The sequence below is a fragment of the Manacus vitellinus genome, unplaced genomic scaffold (genome assembly GCF_001715985.3).
Source record: "Manacus vitellinus isolate BGI_N305 unplaced genomic scaffold, ASM171598v3 scaffold_13_pilon, whole genome shotgun sequence".
Taxonomy (NCBI): domain Eukaryota; kingdom Metazoa; phylum Chordata; class Aves; order Passeriformes; family Pipridae; genus Manacus; species Manacus vitellinus.
The window spans coordinates 4,041,547-4,062,127 of record NW_021938999.1 but is presented as its reverse complement, the minus strand read 5'-3'; the positions used below and the strand labels follow the sequence as shown (position 1 = coordinate 4,062,127).

The window sequence follows — 20,581 nt, the reverse complement described above, 5'->3', positions numbered from 1 at the left end:
GCACAGCATTTTTTTACCCCTCCTTAAATCCGTTACCACAGAGGTGCCATGAACATCCCCGATGGGCTCAGCTTTAGGCGTCAGCAGGACTGTCTTGGAGCCCTCTGGAACTGACTGTTCAACATGGAGGCAGTTCCTGCTGTCTTATCCCAGAAGCCACACCTGCAGCCTCCACTCCACTAACAAACAAACCCTACCACACAAACCCAATACATCCTCTTAAATTCCTACTCTGTTTTCTTCCTATGTATGTCAACCATGTGCAGTTGCTCCACTTGCTTTCCATATTTACTGATCCAACAGACTTCAGTGTCAGCCTTTGGGGCTCACAAGCTCTGCTCTGTTAACCTCTGTCAGATAATGTACGTCACTAGGACCAAACTATGTTTCTAAGCCATTTCACTGAAATTAAATTAATTATTCATCCTTTCCACTACACTCAGCTTAAGCTAATTATTTACAGTTCATATATTTCTTGCCTGTAACGTTACTGCAAATGATGTTTTTCATCTTTGGTGAGTAGCATGCCTCTCCTGGAAATCTGCTTCCCAGACAGTTACCTGCAACCAAACAGACCACTCCACTTATATGGTCCTTGAGAGAACACTTACTAGGACATAGGTTTGTAACTAGGGAACCAATTACAAAACTGAAATCATAACTCCACATTCAAAGTCCAGATTGGAGGTGAATTCCCACTAGTTTAAATAAAACCAATTTCCTCAAACCTGGCTTCAGTTTCTGCATTTGTAAAATGGGAATTGGACCACTTAAATGCACAACTGTAGAATACAAAGGAAAATTACTTACTGTATGTAAAAGGCTATGTGAGTAAAAATCTACTAAAATAAGAACACAAAATCCAAGGTAGGGTCAAAGAGAAATCAATAATGCAGGACTCAACAACAAAGTATATTTATTAAGTTTTGTGATAGGAGTAAAAAAATTTACGTAACCTTCTGGATCTTTCAAGTACTAAGAGACAACGGAATCATGGGCTTGCTGCTCCTGATGTTCCTGTCCAGGCATAGCACGTTGTTCTGCTATATTAATTATATTTTAATAGTGTTTGATAATGCAAATATAGATCTGGATGAATCAGCATTCTGATGGATGTGCTAGACTTTCCTGTATCAAAATCAGTTCTGTATTTCCACTGCACAAGCACATCTCTATGCTGACCTCACTTATCTCTGTATGAGCACAGAGGAAAGCCCACCCTTATGTTGTTTGTTGCAGGCAGAGGACCATAAGACCAAAATTGTGCCATCAGCAGCCAAGGAATGACATTCTGTTTCAGACAGTGCTGTTCCACAACCTCCTTACACCCTGTGTCTCTAGAGAGCAAAGGGAATTAAACAGCCGTCACTGCAGGAGAGCCTGGCTGAAGCCTGCAGAACCAGGTCAAGGTTTCTCTTCTCTTGGATTGTGTCACCAAAAGAAAAAAAAAGTAATAAGGAAGTAGTAGCCTTTTCACAATCAGCCGCTGTGTACACCCAAAAAGCAAACCCTGTAATTTAAGAACTATAGTACTAATTTAGACCCAGAATCATTTTCACATCACATTAATATACATTATAGATAAAAACAGGGAGCTTCAAGATATCTTCTTTTTGTGTTGTATGATATGAACTTCAATAATCACAACCAGATTTTTAAAAGTCAAACAGAGGAAAAAAGGAGTAGCATTAATAAACAGTATTTAGCAAATCATGAGGAAGAAAAACAAAGTAGACGATGGCTAATATTTTTAGAATCGTTCTTGTGAGAGTCAGTGAAATTCAAGATTATGTTGTTTTGCTATAGTTATAAGCTCTGCAGTCCACAAAAGTATAAGAGAGATGAAGATAAACATTATTTCTGAGAAGGAGTAGGGGATTAACAGGCTTACAGTCAGGGTCATTATCTGGAAAAAAAAAAGAAAAAAAAAAGAGATCTAAGGTAAAAGATACCTTAGGGATTATATCTGGTTATACTTTTTGTTCAAGTATAAGAAAATGATGCAATGAAATTATTATTCTTCCCAAGATACCATGCTGCAGCTAAGTCAAAACTTACTGGAAGAGCTACAAGATGAAGTGTTCCTACACAGTTCAAAACTAGACAAATCTGAATGGTCACTTACAGTCTTTTATGAATCCTTTCCTAATTTCAGAGTGTAAAATGTCAGCACATAACAAAAACAGGTTCTAGAAGGCAAGATCAAGCAAAGGTGGCAGGAGGCCTGCATGGTGAATGTAGAATTGCTAGAGAAACTGAAAACATGAAAAAGAAGTGGACATAAGGTGGAAGCAGAATCAGGTCATCCAGCTGGAATGTGGAGACACTGTCCAAGTGTGCAGAGATGGAATTTGGAAAGGTGAAGTCCACTTGGTCCTGAACCTGGTAAGGGACCTGAAGGTTAACATGAAGGGCTTCTACATGCAAATCAGGAGGAAAAAAAAAAACAGTGATAACACAGGCAATGGCACAAGGGGCATGGAAAAAACCCCTAAGGTACTCAGTATGTCTCCTTTCCATCCATCTTTACTAGTAATATTTTCCAGTGATTTTGGGGACCTATGATTTGGCAAAGTCTGGAGCAAGGAAAACTCACCCTCAGTGGAGGAGGATCAGATTAGGGAACATCTAAACACACACAAATTTAACATTTAAATACCCTGATGGGATGCACTCATGAATTCTAAGACAAGTTGGACAATGTCATTTTGAGGTCACTTAATAATATGGTAATTAGGAGATGCTCCTTATGATGGTAAGAAAGCAAATATTGCTCATGTCTTCAAAAGGCTAAGGAAGAAGAGGATCAGTCAGCCACACCTCATTGTCTGGGAATGTAATAAGCAAGTAATTCTGGAAACCATTTCCAATGGTTAGAAGAATAAAAAGCTGAGCAACAGTAGTCAGCATGGGTTTACAAAAGGGAAAATCACGCCTCGTTATCCCATTAATCTTCTATGATAAGACGACTGGCTTGGTGGATGATGGGAGGGCAGTCAATGCTGTTTACCTTGACTCAAGCAAGGCTTTCTAAACTCTCTCATAACACCTTAAGAGACAGGGGAATATGAGTTAGATTAATGAACAGTGACTGAACTGTCTTGATCAAAGGGTTGTGATCAGTGGCAGGAAGTCCAGCTGGAGGCCCATCACTAGCCCTGGCCCCCTTAGGGCCAGTACTAAAGTTAGTCCTGTTTAGCATCTTCATGACTGACGTAGATGATGGGACAGAGTGCTCCCTCACCAAAGGATGCAGAACTGAGAAGAATGTTCACACACCAGATGGTTGTGCTGCTGTTTAGCAAGACCTCCACAAGCTGAAGAAATGGGCCGACAGGAACCCACCAAAGTTCAACAAAATTCAGTACCTGGGAAGGAATAATCTCAGGAGCCAAACAAGGCTGGGGGTTGACCAGCTTGGCAGAAAAGGACCTAAAGGTACTAAGTTGAATGTGAGCAACGTGCCCTTGCAGCAAAGACAACCAAAAGCCTCATGCACTAGGCAGAGGATTGCCAGCAACTTTAGGTAGGTGATCCTTCCCCTTTTTTCAGCTCTAGTGAGACACACCTGGAGTGCTGTGTTCAGCTTTGGTCTTTCCAGTTAAAGAGACACACTGAACCAAATCCAATGAAGCTTCATGACGATGATTATGTGACTGAAGCATCTAACGTAAGAGGAGAAACTGAGACAGCCAGGATTGTTTAGCTAGAAAATCATATTTTCTATGCATTCTTTTCCTATATAAAGTGAGAAAAATTTTATCCTGCTATCAAATTATAAATATTTATAGCTTTCCATAATGGTTTGCTGGGAAAAAAGACTTTGAACATCAAAATAACAGTAGAAGTGGCAAACCTTTAAGCCTTTCAGCATCTGATATACCAGGAACTGGATTCGGTCTTCAGTTAGTTTCTCATGCTTCATTATCTTACTCAAATCTGTTCCCATAAATGGCATGACGAGGTAGCTTAAAACAGAACACAAAAAAAGAAAACAAAACCAAACAGATCAACTTGATTAATTTGTCATATAAATTGAAACATAATTGTATGTTATAGTTCAATGACAATATTAAATTATAGATTGTTCCATTTACCAAACAGTTCCTTTATCATCCCCCTGCCCTCCAAGTTTCTCCATGTTTATCTGATTGTCATGAAAAGGTATTGCCCAACCCTGTCACCAATTACAGAAAGTTGCTAGTTATCAGAAGAGTGCAGACTCTGAACTAGCTTAGAAAGAAACTAACAAGAGCTTTGTGATATTTCAAAGACAGCTACACAGAAAACAGACATTCATGCAACACCATGTCTCTCACAATCAAGATCATAGCCTTGAACTCGCAGTAACCAAGGTGCCTAGGTGGTTCATTCAAACAGACAAGGCCAGATGTAACAGAAATAAAGTTGATCAAATTAGGAGGCAACAATAACTGTCATTAATTTTCATCTGGGATCATAAACTGGGATCTTCAATACGTCATAATGGTAAGGGACACCAGCAACTGAAAACTCCAGAATGCCAAGCTGATATTTCATAGCTAATCTTCACTTAAGATCCAAACCTGTTCTTCACACTGCATGTAGTAAACTCATCCTTCAGAATTTCTGAACACAGGCAGAGCCAATCACATTTGGCACCTGAGGATACAGTAATCAGTTTTCCTCTTCTGATGAGGACAAGCAGATGCATTTTCATGAAGGGAAGAATTAGATATGATTGTTGTTTCATAGCTACAGATTTTATTATTTAGATCTAAATGGGTTTCTTCTAGTTAAAATATGCAAATTATAATTCTGATTTCTACTATTAAACCTGCATGAAAAGTGCATTTATTCTACTAGAAATGCAGCTATAAAACAAAAGAGAGATTGACTATAAAGAAACTGATTTAGTCACTAGGAATTATAGGTAGCATTTCCAACATGTCCTAGGTACCAAGCATTTTTTTCCCACGACTTTGGGGATCAGGACTCAGGCTCCCAGTCCCAGCATTCACCGACAAGTTCACTAACCTTTGGATACAAAGGATGAGCAATTTAATTCTGTGACTATATAAGGGCAGTGTAAACATAGAGGAGGGAACATTTCGTATCTCCCTCCCAGAATAACACACAAAATGTTTCCCATCAACAAACCAAGTGCCTTTGAAAATGGAGTTCAGCTTCTTTGTTCATGTTCCTGTCTGTTCAGCCTGGAGGAGACTGAGGGGAGACCTCATTGCAGTCTACAACTTCCCTGTGAGGAGAAGAGGAGGAGCAGACTCTGATCTCTGTGGTGATCAGTGACAGGACCCGAGGGAATGTCTCAGGGGAGATATAGATTAGATATTAGAAAAAGGTTCCAGAGGATGGTTGGGCACTGGAACAGGCTCCCCAGGGAAGTGGTCACAGCACCAAGCCTGGCAGAGTTCAAGAAGCATTTGGATGATACTCTCAGGCACATGGTGTGACTCCTGAGAATGGTCCTGTGCAGGGTTAAGGGTTGTGATTTGTGTGAATAGACAAAGTTTAAACCAATATATAATCATTAGGTACTGTAAAGAGCAGGAAGAGAAGAAGAAATAAGACTGCAGTTTTACATATGCACAATTTGCTGTGTTTATAAAGTGATGACTTCAAATCTCTTACAGTCAAATAGAGAGAAGTCTAGGTGGGTCGAAAAATTACCAAAATGTAAGAGAGGAAAAATCCACTTCTTTTTGAGTTTGAAAGTTCAGACTGGAGTAATGATTTATAAGCAACATATTGGAATAGGACAACAATGGGATCAAACACTACAAACTCACTTTCAGCATTTTGTCTATTACTTAAAACTTTGCAATCTTATTTTTATTATTATTAAAAATATATTTACAATCCACAGTTGGAGTCCTTGAATAATCTGAGGAGGTTAGGCACAAGATTAGTAGTTCACTTCAACGAGAAATTGATGCCTAATGCATTTATGTTTCTGTAAGTTTCATTTAAAGCTCAAATTCTTACAAAATAAGGAGCAGCAACACATTCTGGCACAATATGTATGATACAAGCATGGACAATGCAAGGAATAGCAATGAAGGGGGTGAACAGCAGCTGGTAGAAAAGGACTTAAATTGATTTATGCATTTCTGATTCAGTACACCATTTCAATAAACCGAACGTTTAAACCTGAAGGAATTTCAATGCAAACATGAGCAGGGAAAGGACTGTTTCTTCATAAAGTAAGCAAGACTTTGCCTTCAATCTTTGTTAATACAATCTTTGTTGACTGGTAGAGCAGAGGAGCAGGAGAGAAGAATGGCAGATTAAGGAGGAACATGCTCGCCTTTAGACAGGAGGACTAGAAGTCAGCTAAGAAACCTCAAGTGTCAGACAAGATCAACCTTAGTGACTGGCTCTGTGAAACCACACATCTTGTTTCTGCTGCTTCTACACACAGACCCACTTGAATTTGATCATTACAGAAGAAGTCACGAACATCTCATGACTAGTCATCAAAAAGAGAGTATCCCTCAAATGCCCTATTTAACCTTTAGTCACAAAAGCTGCTTCTTCACTTTTGTTTTAAATGTACACACATTTACCTCTGGCTCACCTCTAACAGTTCACCCATGGGCCTGAAAGCAAATTTTGCCATAGACTCATTTGTTGCAATTTCAGTAATGAAAATATTTTTTCTACTTGACTTGCACCTCCAAAATTTGGAAGATGATTTTAGGGTCTCATTTAAAACACAGTGCTTCAATGCTAATCCATAAATGCGCATTCTATTACATATGTTACATAAAATGCTAGCACAATAGGCAATATGGACAACATTCCTTTTGGCTCAATGATCAATATGAACACACGCTCTATGTTTTCTGTACTTAATTTTCTACATTTTTCTGTCAGATAGCTTTCTTTGCTAAGATATAAATATGCAAGGTTGTTTTGGAAACATAGCTACATTAGATGAAATCCAGAACAGTTCTACAGGAAATCTACACTAAGCCTAACAGGACTTCTGAGTGCTGTTTATCTAATGACTCTAATTTATAAGAATTGCAGCAGGATCCACAAGTAAAATGGCAGACTTGCTACGCGTCTTGTGTCTGAGATGCTGCTAAAAAGTCAGGGAGATGTGGTAGAAGCAATCTGTATCTCTTGCTGTTTGGACCACTGGACTGGGAAAACATTCAGGGAGCGCAACCGAGCACAGTGCAGATAATCACTAAAAAATTTAGCAGCATCAGCAGTTTTTAATTAATCCTTGAGTTAGGACAGACCCCACTGAGATGTGTAATGTAGTAGGCATCACTTTCAGCCTACCTGTTTGGGTTAAGAATTATCCTATCATTTGAGCAACCTGGGTCTTAGGGTAAAAAAATCAATACTTGAAAGGTGGATTAGGAAATACACCAAACTGCCAATTACTAAGGGCTGAAACAAGTATACACCCTGTAAGACAGGAAACTGGTTCTAATAACACCCTGAAACCCCCAGCCTACCAATCTGGAAGTTGCATGTAAGAGTCATATTAAGATGAAATTCAGAAAAAAAAGTCCATGAAGCAACAATTTTGAAATTCTCTGTTTGAAAAAGTAACAACCCTTCCTCACACACAGGCAACAATGCCCTGCTTCAAAATACAAACAACTCAGAACTTACAAGTCATTAAATTTCTCCAGTGTTACATCTGGTGTGAACACATCCAATATTCCAATGACCTAAAATGACAGAAAAAAAATTAATAACTGATTTAACATAATAAATCCTGGATCATCTAATAAGTGAAAAAATATAATCAAAAACTTTTCCACAAACATTAGCTACAGGTGTAAACATGGCAGAAAGAATACCTAAAGTAGTGCCTAGCAACACCAGGATTTGTTATGTGTTAAATTTTATAACTCTGCAGGCTTCTTGACCCTGTGATACAAAACCTAAAAAGTTCAGAGGCTAACAGTTTTATGTAAGGGGAGACAGCATTCTTAGCACTTTTACTACTGAAGTGTTGAAAACAAACCAGACAAATCAGTCCCTAACATGAAGCACCTATAAGTGCTCTTCACCTACCTGGGCCTGCTGCTTATCAATGAATAACACTTTAAACATCATCTAATTTCAGTAACAGGGTAATTTAGTACATAGACTACAATATATAATTGAGTATGAAGAAAAAACTAGAACTAAACTGCTTTTATAGGGGGTAAAAATTAGCAAGAACTTTGTATGATTTACTGTGGCTTATACCTTAGGTTTTCCTTAAGAGCTTTTTTTGTCAAACAAAAGCATTCCATCACTCAACAGAGAAATAACAATCTAGTAAAACAGATTTTCCACCACAGCTTTTCCTATTACTATGGTTTTCAGACAAACTATACAAACTGACTAAGTGCATTACTCTGACTGCCAATGCTTCTTTCAAACCCATTAAATACTAGAAAATTAAATATACAGAACTCAATGCTCCAAAAGAAGTAGTTGGAATTGTCTAAAGCCAGACTTCAGTTTTACATGTTGCCTAATCCAGGCAGTACCTAAACAGCACAGACTTTTAGAGGTGCTTCTTTTCTGCTTCTGCCCCTAATTCATGACCATTTCTGTCTGCTCAGAGGAAGCCTCCCAAGCCCCAGAGCGCTCATCGTGCAGGCTGCTGTGCCAGTGAGGTTGTGCAGGGGTTTGCTAGAAGGCAAGCTAAGAGATGAACAGCCTTTATAATCTTGCTCAGCCCTTTCTCCATGGCCATACTGACATCAGATTATACATCAAAAACTATTGTCCAAAACAGATATCTTTATAAAAAAGAATGTGAAAGTAAAGAGAAGCATTAGCAGAAATGAAGGGAAGAAATGCAAAACTTTTATTATATTTCATTAAAGCAAAGCTTTAAATAAAAATCCCATCTGTGATGAAATTCTTATTGCACATATTTTTAGTCTTTCCACATTCAGGACAAACTACTACAGTTAACCTGGATATTATCAAAATGTCATAACGATGAACAAGGCAGAAAAGCTAATAAAGATGAAGGCGGAAAAGTACAACTCCCTTTCTTTGTAACCACATATATCCCTGAAAATAGTCGCTAATAATGTTTTCCTGAGGACTGTTATATGAAACAAATTAAAGAAGAATAACTCCAATAAAACAATAATTAAACCCACAGAGGATGTAGTTATTATTTGAAGTAATATCTTTAGTGCTACCATTATAATAACATTTTTTTTTTAATGACAATTTTACATAAGGTTTTCCATTTCTCTGTGGAGGCAGGGAGAAAAAAGAGGGGAGCAGGACTACAAAGATGTACATGACAACAATAGAGCATAATGCAGCTCTACGGGCATTTCCTGAGGCAGCATGTGTACACACAGAGCATACACAGCCAGAAAAGTTGTGTTCTCTCCACATATTTAGGTATTGCAAAGAAGGAAGTTAACATTTTAGCAGTAATCTTATCCAATATGTATCTTTCCTTATCAAGCCCCATTTTCTCAGAAGTCTTGCTTGTTCTCCTTAAGCAGATATTTCTGTGCCCTCATCAGAAAATAACCCCCATCACATCTGAATGTAGCAGTGAAAGACACTTGGACACCACAATATAAAGAAGGGACCCAGAAGAGGATAAAATAGCGTGGCTGCTGTATCACATCCATCTGTGCACTAAGGCATTATGAGCTATCCTCTGTGAAACACAAGAGCATGAAGTATATGTTTCCATAAAGAACAAAACACCCCCCAAATACGCTAATGAAGTTCACTAACATCTTACTGTGTATCCACTCAAGTAAACAGTTTCCAGTAGTTACTTAATGGTGCCTGATACACTTTTATTTCCGAGGTAAGGTTGCAAACTTATGGATACAAACTTATCACTGCTGCAAATCCTCTACAGTGAAGGATGCCGTTGAGATGAATGCTCAGCTCCTGCTGAAGGGAATTTTAAATAATGAACCAGAAAGCACTTTTAACATGATGAGGATTTCACAAGACTTCTTTCCTTGCTTTACAAAGCAAGTTTTCTTAAAATCCTGAGATAGATTTTAGTATCCAAAATGGTAAGACATACTAATAGTTAATCAATTCCAAAATAAAAGCAAAGGACCCATTTCCTTTTCCTCAGTGATCTTTATTTAATAGCTGTGTTTTGGGATTGTTTTCCTATACTGGAACAGAGTCATTTATATTTCCATTTAGACCAGAGATTTCTGGAGCTATATTAAGCACAAGGAGGTACAGGATAAAATAAATCCGCTGAGGAAGATACAACTGCAGCTACTTATTCAGGAAAAGGGAAGAACTGGACAAAGAGTAGGCAACTCCCTCTTTTATGATATCATGGAAAATCCTGTGTCTGTCTGAAATGCTCTCAAAGACAGTATTTGTAAAGAAACTTTATGATACTTAAGGATAATGTCCCAGCACAAAAGTAAGCCACCATAAACAATTACAAGAATCAATAATTTCTCATAGTGTTACCTATATGAAATATAACAGAGATACCTGCAAAACCTTCTATTGATGTATTTTTGGTGTTTATAAGCACAGTAACTGACAGCATCAGAGATGGAAGCCCAGCTGAGGAACGAATGCATGAAAAGCACTTGTGGAAACCAGCAGCAGCACTGTTTTTTCAGGGTCTTATTTTTACCCCCATTAACTCTACCAGAAAGCAATTTCTCAAATAAGTAAGACCACAGAAATGCACCTTATTTCCTACTGTAAATTTGACTGAAAAATAACCTGGATTTCTTCAGTCTGCACTGAAGTATCTTACTCGCTTTTGTCTGCAGAAGAGGGTATAATACTATGTCTCTCCCACAGAATCACAGAACGGTTTGGATTGTAAGGGATGTTAAAGCTCATTTAGTTTTAACTCCCTGGCATGGGCAACGACACATTTCACTAGATCAGGTTGCTCAAAGCCCCATCCAACCTGGTGTTGAACACTTCCAGGGATGGAACTTCCTGGGCAACCTGTTCAAGTGCCTCACCACCCTCACAGTAAAGAATTTCTTCCTTATGTCTCCCCAGAACCCCCTCTTCTCCAGGCTCAACAACTCCAACCCTCTCAGCCTTTCTTCATAGGAGAGATGCTCCATGTTCCTGAAATGCAAAACCACAAAGCTACCTACCTACTGGTCTAACTTGTTTTCCTCAGGTATGCTTTTACTCAATATATTTGCTTTGAAGACAGTGGGAGGCAGGTGGCAGCATCTCCAGCCTTTCTTTAACCTACTGTGTTTATGTGTGTGTCCTCTGACCACCCTGACCAACTCTAACTACTGTCAACAAATAAACAACAATACATTGGTAAGGTGGTTTCTGCCCTTCCCTTCTCAGCTGCCTACTTTTCCAAATACTATTCCAATAGCGCAATGGCGAAGAGCTCCTCATCTCTGTCCCCCCATACTTTCATGCATTGGATTACTTGTATTCAAGGACTCAGCCACTACATTTCTGCAAACAAAATTTTCTGATGTAAGGAGCACTACATCAAGAAAAGACTCCAGTCTTGTATAAATTAATAAGTAAGGTAGGTTATGTCTCTCAATGTAGGTTATGTCTCTCATACAGTAAGTGCTGCTTTCTCTTGCATTTTATGCACGAAAACACAGTGAAGTTGAGTGGCTTTAGCACTCAGGCTACACATGCAAGTAGATATTTAAGAGAGAGCCTTGCTAGGGTGCACTGTACTACGTATTAAGCTGCATTAAATTTTCTGCAGGATTAGCTTCAACTTCATGTTCCTGCAGTGTTCTACATCATGGGCACCTGCATCCTTTTACTACATTAAGAACTCTCAAACTTTTTAAAATTTTAACTATCCATGCCAAAGCTTGCACCACAGTCACCATCTTTTCTTCACAGGTTACTGATACATGACATGAGAGACTCTTCCTGATGGACCAAGACCTCCTTTCCTTTTCTCCTGCCAGTCAGCACACCAGCAGTCACAAGCTGTACCCACAAGCATCAGTACACTCTTCTTTCAAAGGACTCATATGTAATACCAGATAGGTTCAAATCCTGTAGACACTCATCTTTATCTCCGGATTGAATGGCAAACCAAAGAGAAGGTTTGGGTTTCAGTGCTGCTTTCCTTATTTTCATTTCATGAAATAAGCTAGTCAGTCTGCTTTATTAGTATCCAAGGCTAGGGTGCAAATAAATGGCTATCAGCTGAAGTCCAACCCACGTAAAACACCTGCTTATCACCTTTTCACATAAAACCATGTAAAACACCTTTTCACCAGGTTTGTGAAAATAAGCAGAAATTACAACAGATACCCCTACACTGATTTATTGGCTTTTGAGTACCAAAATAAAAGGACTCTAGTGTCCTGTTATCTTCCTATCTGTGCTAAGCTTTCAGCCTTCAGAGAAGCAGACAGGAGTGTTTCTTCCTTCCAAAATTTTGATAGCAATAAACTATCCAGTTATAACTGTATTGTTGCTTTCATAATGACCCATAAAGAAATTTGCCATCTCCAGACAGAATCCCTGAATTGCACTTTACTGGCATATGTGTACCCAAAGGATGTGAATTTTTAGCTGGTGCAGTTCTGGAGGACTTACTGCAGGAAACCTCTTCTAACACAGTGAGCTCTCATCTGTTAAGTCACCACTCATCTGCAACTCCCTTGTTTGTCTGATTCTCTACACTGCAGATGCTGTTGCTCCTCTAATGCTTATGTCAGGCTAGACGAACTGCAAAAGGTGACAGATTTAAGATTTTCTCAGGCAGGAACATAGAGTGACCCACTATTTTTTCTGGAACCAATTATTCCCCTGGTTGACACTGTGTAGGTATAAGTAAAAATTCTTTTCAAAATAAAGAATTAAAAACCAGCCAACCTAAAAGTGCATCATCCTCAAAAATGTAACTGTAGAGAGACAGACAATTTGGTGTCTGTTGGATATCCAATTCCTTCCAAAAGGGGGAAAAAACTACATGCTTCTCTTAATGCAAAACACACACTGGTCTTTAGATATGGGAATACACCAGAGAATAATTTCCACTCAGAGCAATGAATGAGAGCATAATATAGAGTATCTTTGAACAAATACTGCAGCGGCCTCTTACACACAGGGTTTCCAGGAAGGGAAAACATCTGTAGAATATTAACTGACCCAAGAAATGTTTAACGGGCATTTGTCAGAAATTTTATGCCAGAAACACATTCAGAATTTAATTGGTAGAATTGCGTCAGAATTCCCGTGGGTGCCTATATGTACATGTAGGTATAAACACATGTACACACATGCACGTACCACACTTTGCTAAAATCCACACTCTGTTCTGACATGAGCTGCTGCTCTTTTCCTCCTCTTTCCAGTGCCATCTCCCCTCACCAGCTATTCTGCACTCCTGCTGGTGACTTGAAAACTTCTGTTAGCAAACTGGGAGGTGAGAAAGGCACCAGGGCTGGACCAATACAAGCAACTTGCCGTTGTTTCAACTGAAGTGGGTATTAAGGTATCACTTCCAGCCCAAATGCATAATAAAATTATTTGCCAAATAAAACTAAAGGCCCTGCACCTCTACTTACTTGCCTGGGTTTAGCTTTGCATGCACAAACATCTCTCTTAACTTCAGAAGAATACACAAATACAGAGCTATGCAAATAGGTGAGAGCTAAAGCCAGGGCCAAAGTTAGCATGCTGGCCATATTCTCACTGCTTTTGGTTTTAAGAGCCATAATAGGTATGTCTTAAAGGTCCTCCCTTTAAATGAACTCAAAATGGAAAGAAACAGGGAACAAAAGCAGTATTACTAGAAAAAGAAACTTTCTGAAGGTAAAGTCTGTTCTTCTATACAAGATTCAGCATACATCAAAGAAATAATCAAGAGCTGCTAAGGCTGTAGTGGGATGAATACTACAAGCTAGCATGATTAAATGAAGGAGAAAAACAACCCCAAGAAATGCCTTCTTCATTCTGCCTTAGCTGTGTTTATTCCTCATTTTCATACCATTCCCTCCCTTGTGCCAGCTGTTTATGCAGCTTCAGAGTGAACTGGATCACTGGAAATGAACTTTTCTTTTTGGCAGTGTCTTAGGAATTGATCTGGGTTAGACTGCTTCTTGGTAGTAGAAGTAGCTTATAAAGTTTGGTAAACATCTCAGAACCTCTTGAATTAAAAGGCCTACCAAAAAAAATATGGATATCAGTGCCATTACAGACTGATTTTTCTCCTAACAGCAAGGTCTCGTCCTCTTCATACACAGCCTCTGTCCCTGAGCCCTCAACACCATTACTCCTCCGGATTTGTTTGCAAAGTGTTGATGAGAAGTCCCATGCTATCAAGTCTGCACGGTTTATATAGAAATATTCCTCACTGCATTTACTTGAGAACCATTAGGGAGAGCAAAGGTCTAATGAAAGATGGTCATGCCAGCAACCAATCACCTTCTCCTGAAAAATGTCTTAACAGACAAGCAAATTGACCTGTGAGTTAGCTTCCTTACAAAGCAAAATACAATTCCAATAAAATTCAGTAGAATGACTCCTATATTTGCTTTTAGAGGACTCCTGGTCATCCTACAACCCTTCCACATTAAAGAGATGAGCATATTCCTCAAAGGGTCTATAATGGAGGTCATCTAGGCTACTAAGCAGAAGTTTTCCTCCCTTTTCTTCACTGAAGCACAACACACTAATGAATTATATCACTGTGGTACGGGTTTAATGGTATCTTCTGCTACCTTAATGGAGGATCAGAGGTGCTATTTTTAACACAATGTGTCAGACCATTACAATTTCTTCCATCATTCTGAATACAGCATAAGGTTAAACAAATTATGATAATGTATTGCTACATGCTTAACACAACACTTCCCTGAAAGCTATGAAGGGCAGAGATGGTCTATTGAGAGATAATCATAGTGAAACAAACAAAATATCACACTTTTCATAAAAGCCAACATCAAATTCCTCATGATTACAGAAGTAATTTTGAAAGAAAAACCAACAAGAAGAGAGAATTGGATGTAATTTTAACTATCAAGTTAACAGAACCTTGAAACATTTTATATGCTGAAGTAGGAAAAAAGTGAGATGAGGATTTGCACTGTCAGATTAATGTGACATTGGAAGACTATTCCAAATCTAATCCATAGTGGCAATACCATTAGACTGGCTATCACATACCACATCCTCTACATACTTAGATTATTAACACCCAAGACAGAGATAACAGTGGCATCGCTATTTTACTGAAGTCTTTAAAAAAATTCAGTTTTATTAAATTTTTTAATAATTTGTATTTATAGTACAGCCAGAAAGATAGATAACTGCTATCTATAGAAGCATACTATAACATGTTAGTTAGTAAAAAAAAAAAAATCAAGAAAGATTCTTCAATCACTGTTCTATTCTACTAATTCCTGTCATAAGGAATTAGATTTTGGATTAGAGATAGGCACCCATCTGAGTGGAGCCCATGTAAAACTCCATAGTCCAACTCATGGAAGTGACAATGGTGATGATAGAAAACAGGCAGCTCTCCTGCCACTACTGTACATATCATTAAAGGTGTGCACAGCACAGTGTGAACTGCTGATGTGAACAGGAAAGGACCTTGCCTTCTGCCTGTAAATCCATCCTTTGATGGAAACAAGAAAGACGGACACTACTTACAAGAACATGTATTGAGTAGGACAAGGGGAAATGTCTTAACACTGAAAGAGAGTAGGTTTAGATTAGGTGTTCAGAATAAATTCTTCCCTGCGAGGGCAGTCAGGCACTGGAACATGCTGTCCAGAGAACTGGTGGATGCTACATCCCTGGAGTGTTCAAGGTCAGGTTGGATGGGGCTCTGAGCAACCTGATCTAGTGAAAGGTGTCCCTGCCCATGGCAAGGGGAGTTGGAAGTAGATGATCTTTCAGGTCCCTTTCAATCAAACCATTCTACGGTTCTATGATTCTATGAAATATGTAAAATGAGGGTCTCTGGCACAGTGGTGGTGGGCCAAAGGGGTGGGGTTGAAAATCCTGATGATGAGCAATACTACCATTCTGGTTTAATTTTGGGTGGGTGGAATGGCTAAAGGAGTATCCTGAGATCATCTCAGGGACTAAAAGTCCTAAGAGGCATTGTTGCTGCTCCTAATTCACCATGGGCAACACAACTGACAGAAGCATGTGAGACTGGGTTGGTGGACAGATATTGCCTTGATGGGCTGTACAGCCATGTCGGTCTCATTGTGGATGGGTGGAGTAGCCAGCCTCTGCCTCCATGTTGCTGTGAATTCCTGCAGGCTCATTTATTCAGTCTTTGTTCTCTAATGACTAGATGGTTTATTCAAGGTAAACCTTTTCCTTAGTACATAGACCAGACTCTTCTTTCTGTGGCCCAAACTGTTTCTTAAGACTGTAAATAATTCCCTTCCTTCACAAATATTGACTTGTAACTTGTATAGATTGTGCTCATGTTCCCCAGTGACCATTTTCTTCTAGACCCTGAAGGGCATACAACCACATCAAACTTCCTAGGAGTGGAAAATGCTACCAAACAGATTATTCTGGGAAATGGAAGAAAAATAATCTCAAAATTCTGGACATAGTTATGAGCTTGGTAACTGCACAGGCTGCTCTGCTCCCAAATGTTCAGTAAAGAAAATGCTGAGAGTATTAAAGCCCACACATGAGACAGAAGTTCCCTGCAAACGTTAACTCTTTAAGATATATAGCAGTGATTATGAGGCAGTTACTTTGAAGTAATCAGAGTAAAAGATTCAGATAAAAATGATACAAGTAGATAGGTTCTTAAGCCTACAGAAAGCTCTGTTTTCTTTCTGGACAGTCAGGATATCCCACAGATTATTCTTCAAATGAATCTAGATATCGTTGGTACTCACAACATTAAAATTATAATGTTAAATGGCAATGACTAGTTTTTGTTATTACCAGTTTCTCTCATAATTTCTTTCAATCTCTCAGTTTTCTGTGAAGGTGCTCTGAATCTCCCACATGCTCCCAATCTCCCACATCCCTGGGACCCTTCTCACACAGAATCCATGCTTTGACTCCACAAAAACTTTTTCTCTTTTATTTTCTTAAACCACTAAACACTATTGGGACTAAGTATTTTTCTCTCAAGTACACTTTCAACACTTCTTTCTATAGCTATTCTTTCCTGTTACATGGGAATTACATGCAGAGTTCTATATCTTATTCTCTGCCTCCCAGTAAAGCAATTTGTTTGGTCATTCCTGAACTTTTCCTGTTTCACATTAGAATGAGCCCAAAACTTTCAAATGCTTAATGAACAATAAAAAAAAAAGACAAAACCCCTCCCCCTTTCTTAAAGGCACACACGTGTGCATCTTATTCAAGTTCAGAAAAATAAAAACCAAAACAAGACAGATATGCTGGCAACTTGAGACACACAGACCCATGCTCTACATTCTCCTGCACCTCACAGGAATGTAGTGATGGTGATTGTAATTTCTGGTCTTTAATCTCTCACTAGCTCTGAGCACAAATTGCCCTGTGGTCCTAACCTTTCCCACCCAATCTTTCCCAGATGGAAATTAAGTGGTGTTTCCCACAGGATATTCTACTTTGTGTGAACTGATGTTTGTAGGACAGGCAGACAAAAGACAGGCTGAAAGATTCCCAAATTCCATTCAGCTACACATCCGCCCTGTCCAAATCTACATATTTTCTTTGTTTTTAGGATGCTTAAACTGCGGGTTTGGGGAAGGATATCTGCTAACGACCTAACTCACGTTTTCGTGCTTCATGTGTTTCAAGAGACGCAGTTCTCGGTAAGCTCGCTTGGCAAAGAGTTCAGACTGAAACGGGCGGTACAATTTCTTAATGGCCACTTTGGTACCACTTCTGCCATCGACGGCTGAGCTTTAAGGGAGAAGAAAAGAGTTTTGTGAGCGAGGACCGAAGCAAGCCTGCAAACCCGGCCGGCACTGGGGAGAGGCTTCATTCTGCCCCATGCTGCTTGGCCCTTGGCTCGGAACCCCCCGTGCCATGGGGGGAGATCACCTCCCCAAAGCACCTCGTCAGCAGCCGTCTCGCTTCATTCGTTTAAAAGGCTGTCAGACCCTATGATGAAACTTAGAAGTTTTCAAAAGCTTTAAAGAGGAACATCTGGGGAGGGGGAAAAAAAAAAGGTAAAAAAAAGACAAAAAATCCCACAAACCCCCAAACCAACCACCAACACTGACCCACACCAGGCGTCCCGCCCCAAGGGCTACAACACCCCAGGCTTCGGGGTCGCTGCCGCTCCGGGGTGCCGCGGGCCAGGGTCAGCAGCCGCGGACAAAGCGCTACCCGGCAGGGCTGTCGCAGGGCGGGGCAGCGCCCGGGCTCTGCTCGCTCCGGGGACGAGACAGAACGCGGGGGTCGGAGCCCAGAGCCGCCGTCGTTTTCCCGACGGGCGCGCTCCCCGGGGAGAGCCCGGCCCGGGCGGCCAGGGTGAGCGGCGGGGGCGGCGCAACAACCGGGGAAAGTTGTTCAGGGAAGCACAGCGCCAAGGCAGGGCACGGCCGGCGGGCCGGGCCGCGTGCCGGCCCGGGCCGGGCAGAGGCCAACCGCCCCCGCGCTGTCCAGGGGCTGCCCCCGCGCCCCGCTCACCAGACGGCTCGTAGGCGCCCGCCCACCGCTGCGTAACCGGTAGCGGTCCGCACTTCCCAGAGGGTCTTAGTGATCTCCTGCCGGTAGAAGCCGTTCTTGGGGGAGGACATGGCGCTGCGGGCCCCCACCGGCACCCGCCGACAAAGAGCCCGGGCGGGGGGAGCGGGAGCGGCCAGCGCCGCCGAGATCGGGCTGCGGAGAGGGGCTGGGCATTGGGCGAGCAGCACCGCCCGCCCGCGCACAGCCTCGATCACTACCGCCGCACGGGACCGGCTGTGCCCTTCTCCTCCGCCAGGCCATTGGGGCTGTGCTCTGCGAGGTTGAGAGCGGGCGGCGCGGTGTCCCGGCGGCGGCCGAGGTTGCCCGGGCAGGGAGGCAGGTGTGAGGCTCTCGCTAGCTGCACGAGTACTCGAAGTAGGGAGCAAACCCATCCCGGCCGTCTCTTCCCCCCCTTTCACCCGGTGCCCGTTTTACGCTTATGCTCAGGATCTGGTGAGGTGCTACTGGCTGGTGCATCAAAGTGTTAAGGAGTACGAGAGGCTGCAGCTGGTAGACCTGGGAGTACAAAAGCAAGCTTTTGTATGGCCTCTGCACTGGGGCGAACAGCTGGGGGCTCCCCAGATCATCCCGGAGTCAGACCCCAAATTACAACAGTGTTTCATAGAGTTAAATAGAAACAAGCAGACACTTGGTTCAGCAGCTCAGAGCAAGTGGTCCCACGTGTGGCTGGAGTGATATGGAACTGCTCAAGCAGTGGCTTGAAACAAATGCAGTGCTGGAGTGTGGACAGCAGCGACCTTCTCAGTAGCTCAGTAGTAAATGGGCCTCGGCTGGCATCACGTGTAAGGCAAAGACTTGGTTTAAAATGTGTTTTGTGTGTTCTCTGCATGAATGTAATTAAAACTCTTGTCCTTCAACGTCTGATAAAGCCTTTGTTTTGTCTGACTTCACCCCTGAGCAACGTTGCTGAGGTTAGATAGTTCTGACTTGCTGTAGATAGAGTTCAGTTTGTGGTGTAGCTATAAAGGGACAATCTGGCCAAGTTTCGTGGTTCCCTATGCTTTTTTTGGTAGATGCCATGGGCCCAGCCCTTCTTGTACCTGACTACTGAATGTGGAAGAGCCGCCCTGCCCTCTCTCCTCCCAGGATAGAGGAGGAACACATCCTTCCAGCCAAGAGCCTTGTGTTCCAGCGCTGCTCTCTGCTGACCATAGACCTGTTTGACTCCCTGGTTTAGTGAGAATGGAGAGCAACCTTCTGACATTTGGCAGTTAACATAAAGCTTGTGTGTAACAAGTGTTAGATGAATGGTTGATGTTTACTTTTAAAAATCTGCTGCCCCAGATTTTCTGACATCCCTTTAATGCTATGTTTACCATTCAGATGATGGCTGGAGTGAAATGTGGTATAGGTAAGGTGAAGGACAGAGCAGCTTCCACTCAGTTTTGAGCCAGTCCACTAGTTAAATTACTTTTAATGACAAATATATGTATTTCTAATACAGTGAGGATTAGTTCTGCTTTTGATCCCTTGCCTACTTTTCTTTACTCAGCTGTGGCAAAGTGATACTTTCTTACCACTTGTTTTTTATCAGGGCAGAAAGATTTTGATACAGTAGATGAAAGTACTAAGGGAGCACCAAGACAAGATCATTCTTGTGCAGAAGTTAAGAATATTGCAGAGCAAATTTTGTAAGATATTTTAAATTCATTGATGAAATTAGCCAATGCCAGTTTTCCCATGTTTTTACTTAACATAACTATTTAGGTATACATAGCTAGAGATAGATGAGGTAGCAGCGTACATCAAACACAAGACCACCTTCTCCCATTGCATCACACATACAGGAGATGAACTGATAAGCTTACTGAAAAGATTAGGAAATCATCACTCTTATAACAAGGGAAGCTTTGTCTAATGAACTGTTCAAAGTGCCTATGAATAGATTGAGACGAGAAACTTGGATCCATCTGCAGCTGCTAGATCCTACAGCAGTGTCACAAACCACATGAGCCTC

The 20,581-nt window shown here is 41.0% G+C and overlaps 1 protein-coding gene across 1 annotated transcript in view; it reads right to left on the bottom strand.

Moving 5' to 3' along the window:
* Positions 1–18,732, bottom strand: part of MAPK12 (mitogen-activated protein kinase 12) — a 37,937-nt gene extending 19,205 nt beyond the window's left edge. Inside the window, exons 1-4 of the mRNA XM_029958118.1 lie at positions 18,565–18,732; positions 17,703–17,832; positions 7,633–7,691; positions 3,857–3,968 (exon numbers count right to left, since the gene is read on the bottom strand). Coding sequence (XP_029813978.1) covers positions 3,857–3,968; positions 7,633–7,691; positions 17,703–17,832; positions 18,565–18,674 — 411 coding nt within the window. The 5' untranslated portion in view covers positions 18,675–18,732. The remainder of the gene's footprint in view (positions 1–3,856; positions 3,969–7,632; positions 7,692–17,702; positions 17,833–18,564) is intronic.
* Positions 18,733–20,581: the final 1,849 nt, after the last annotated feature.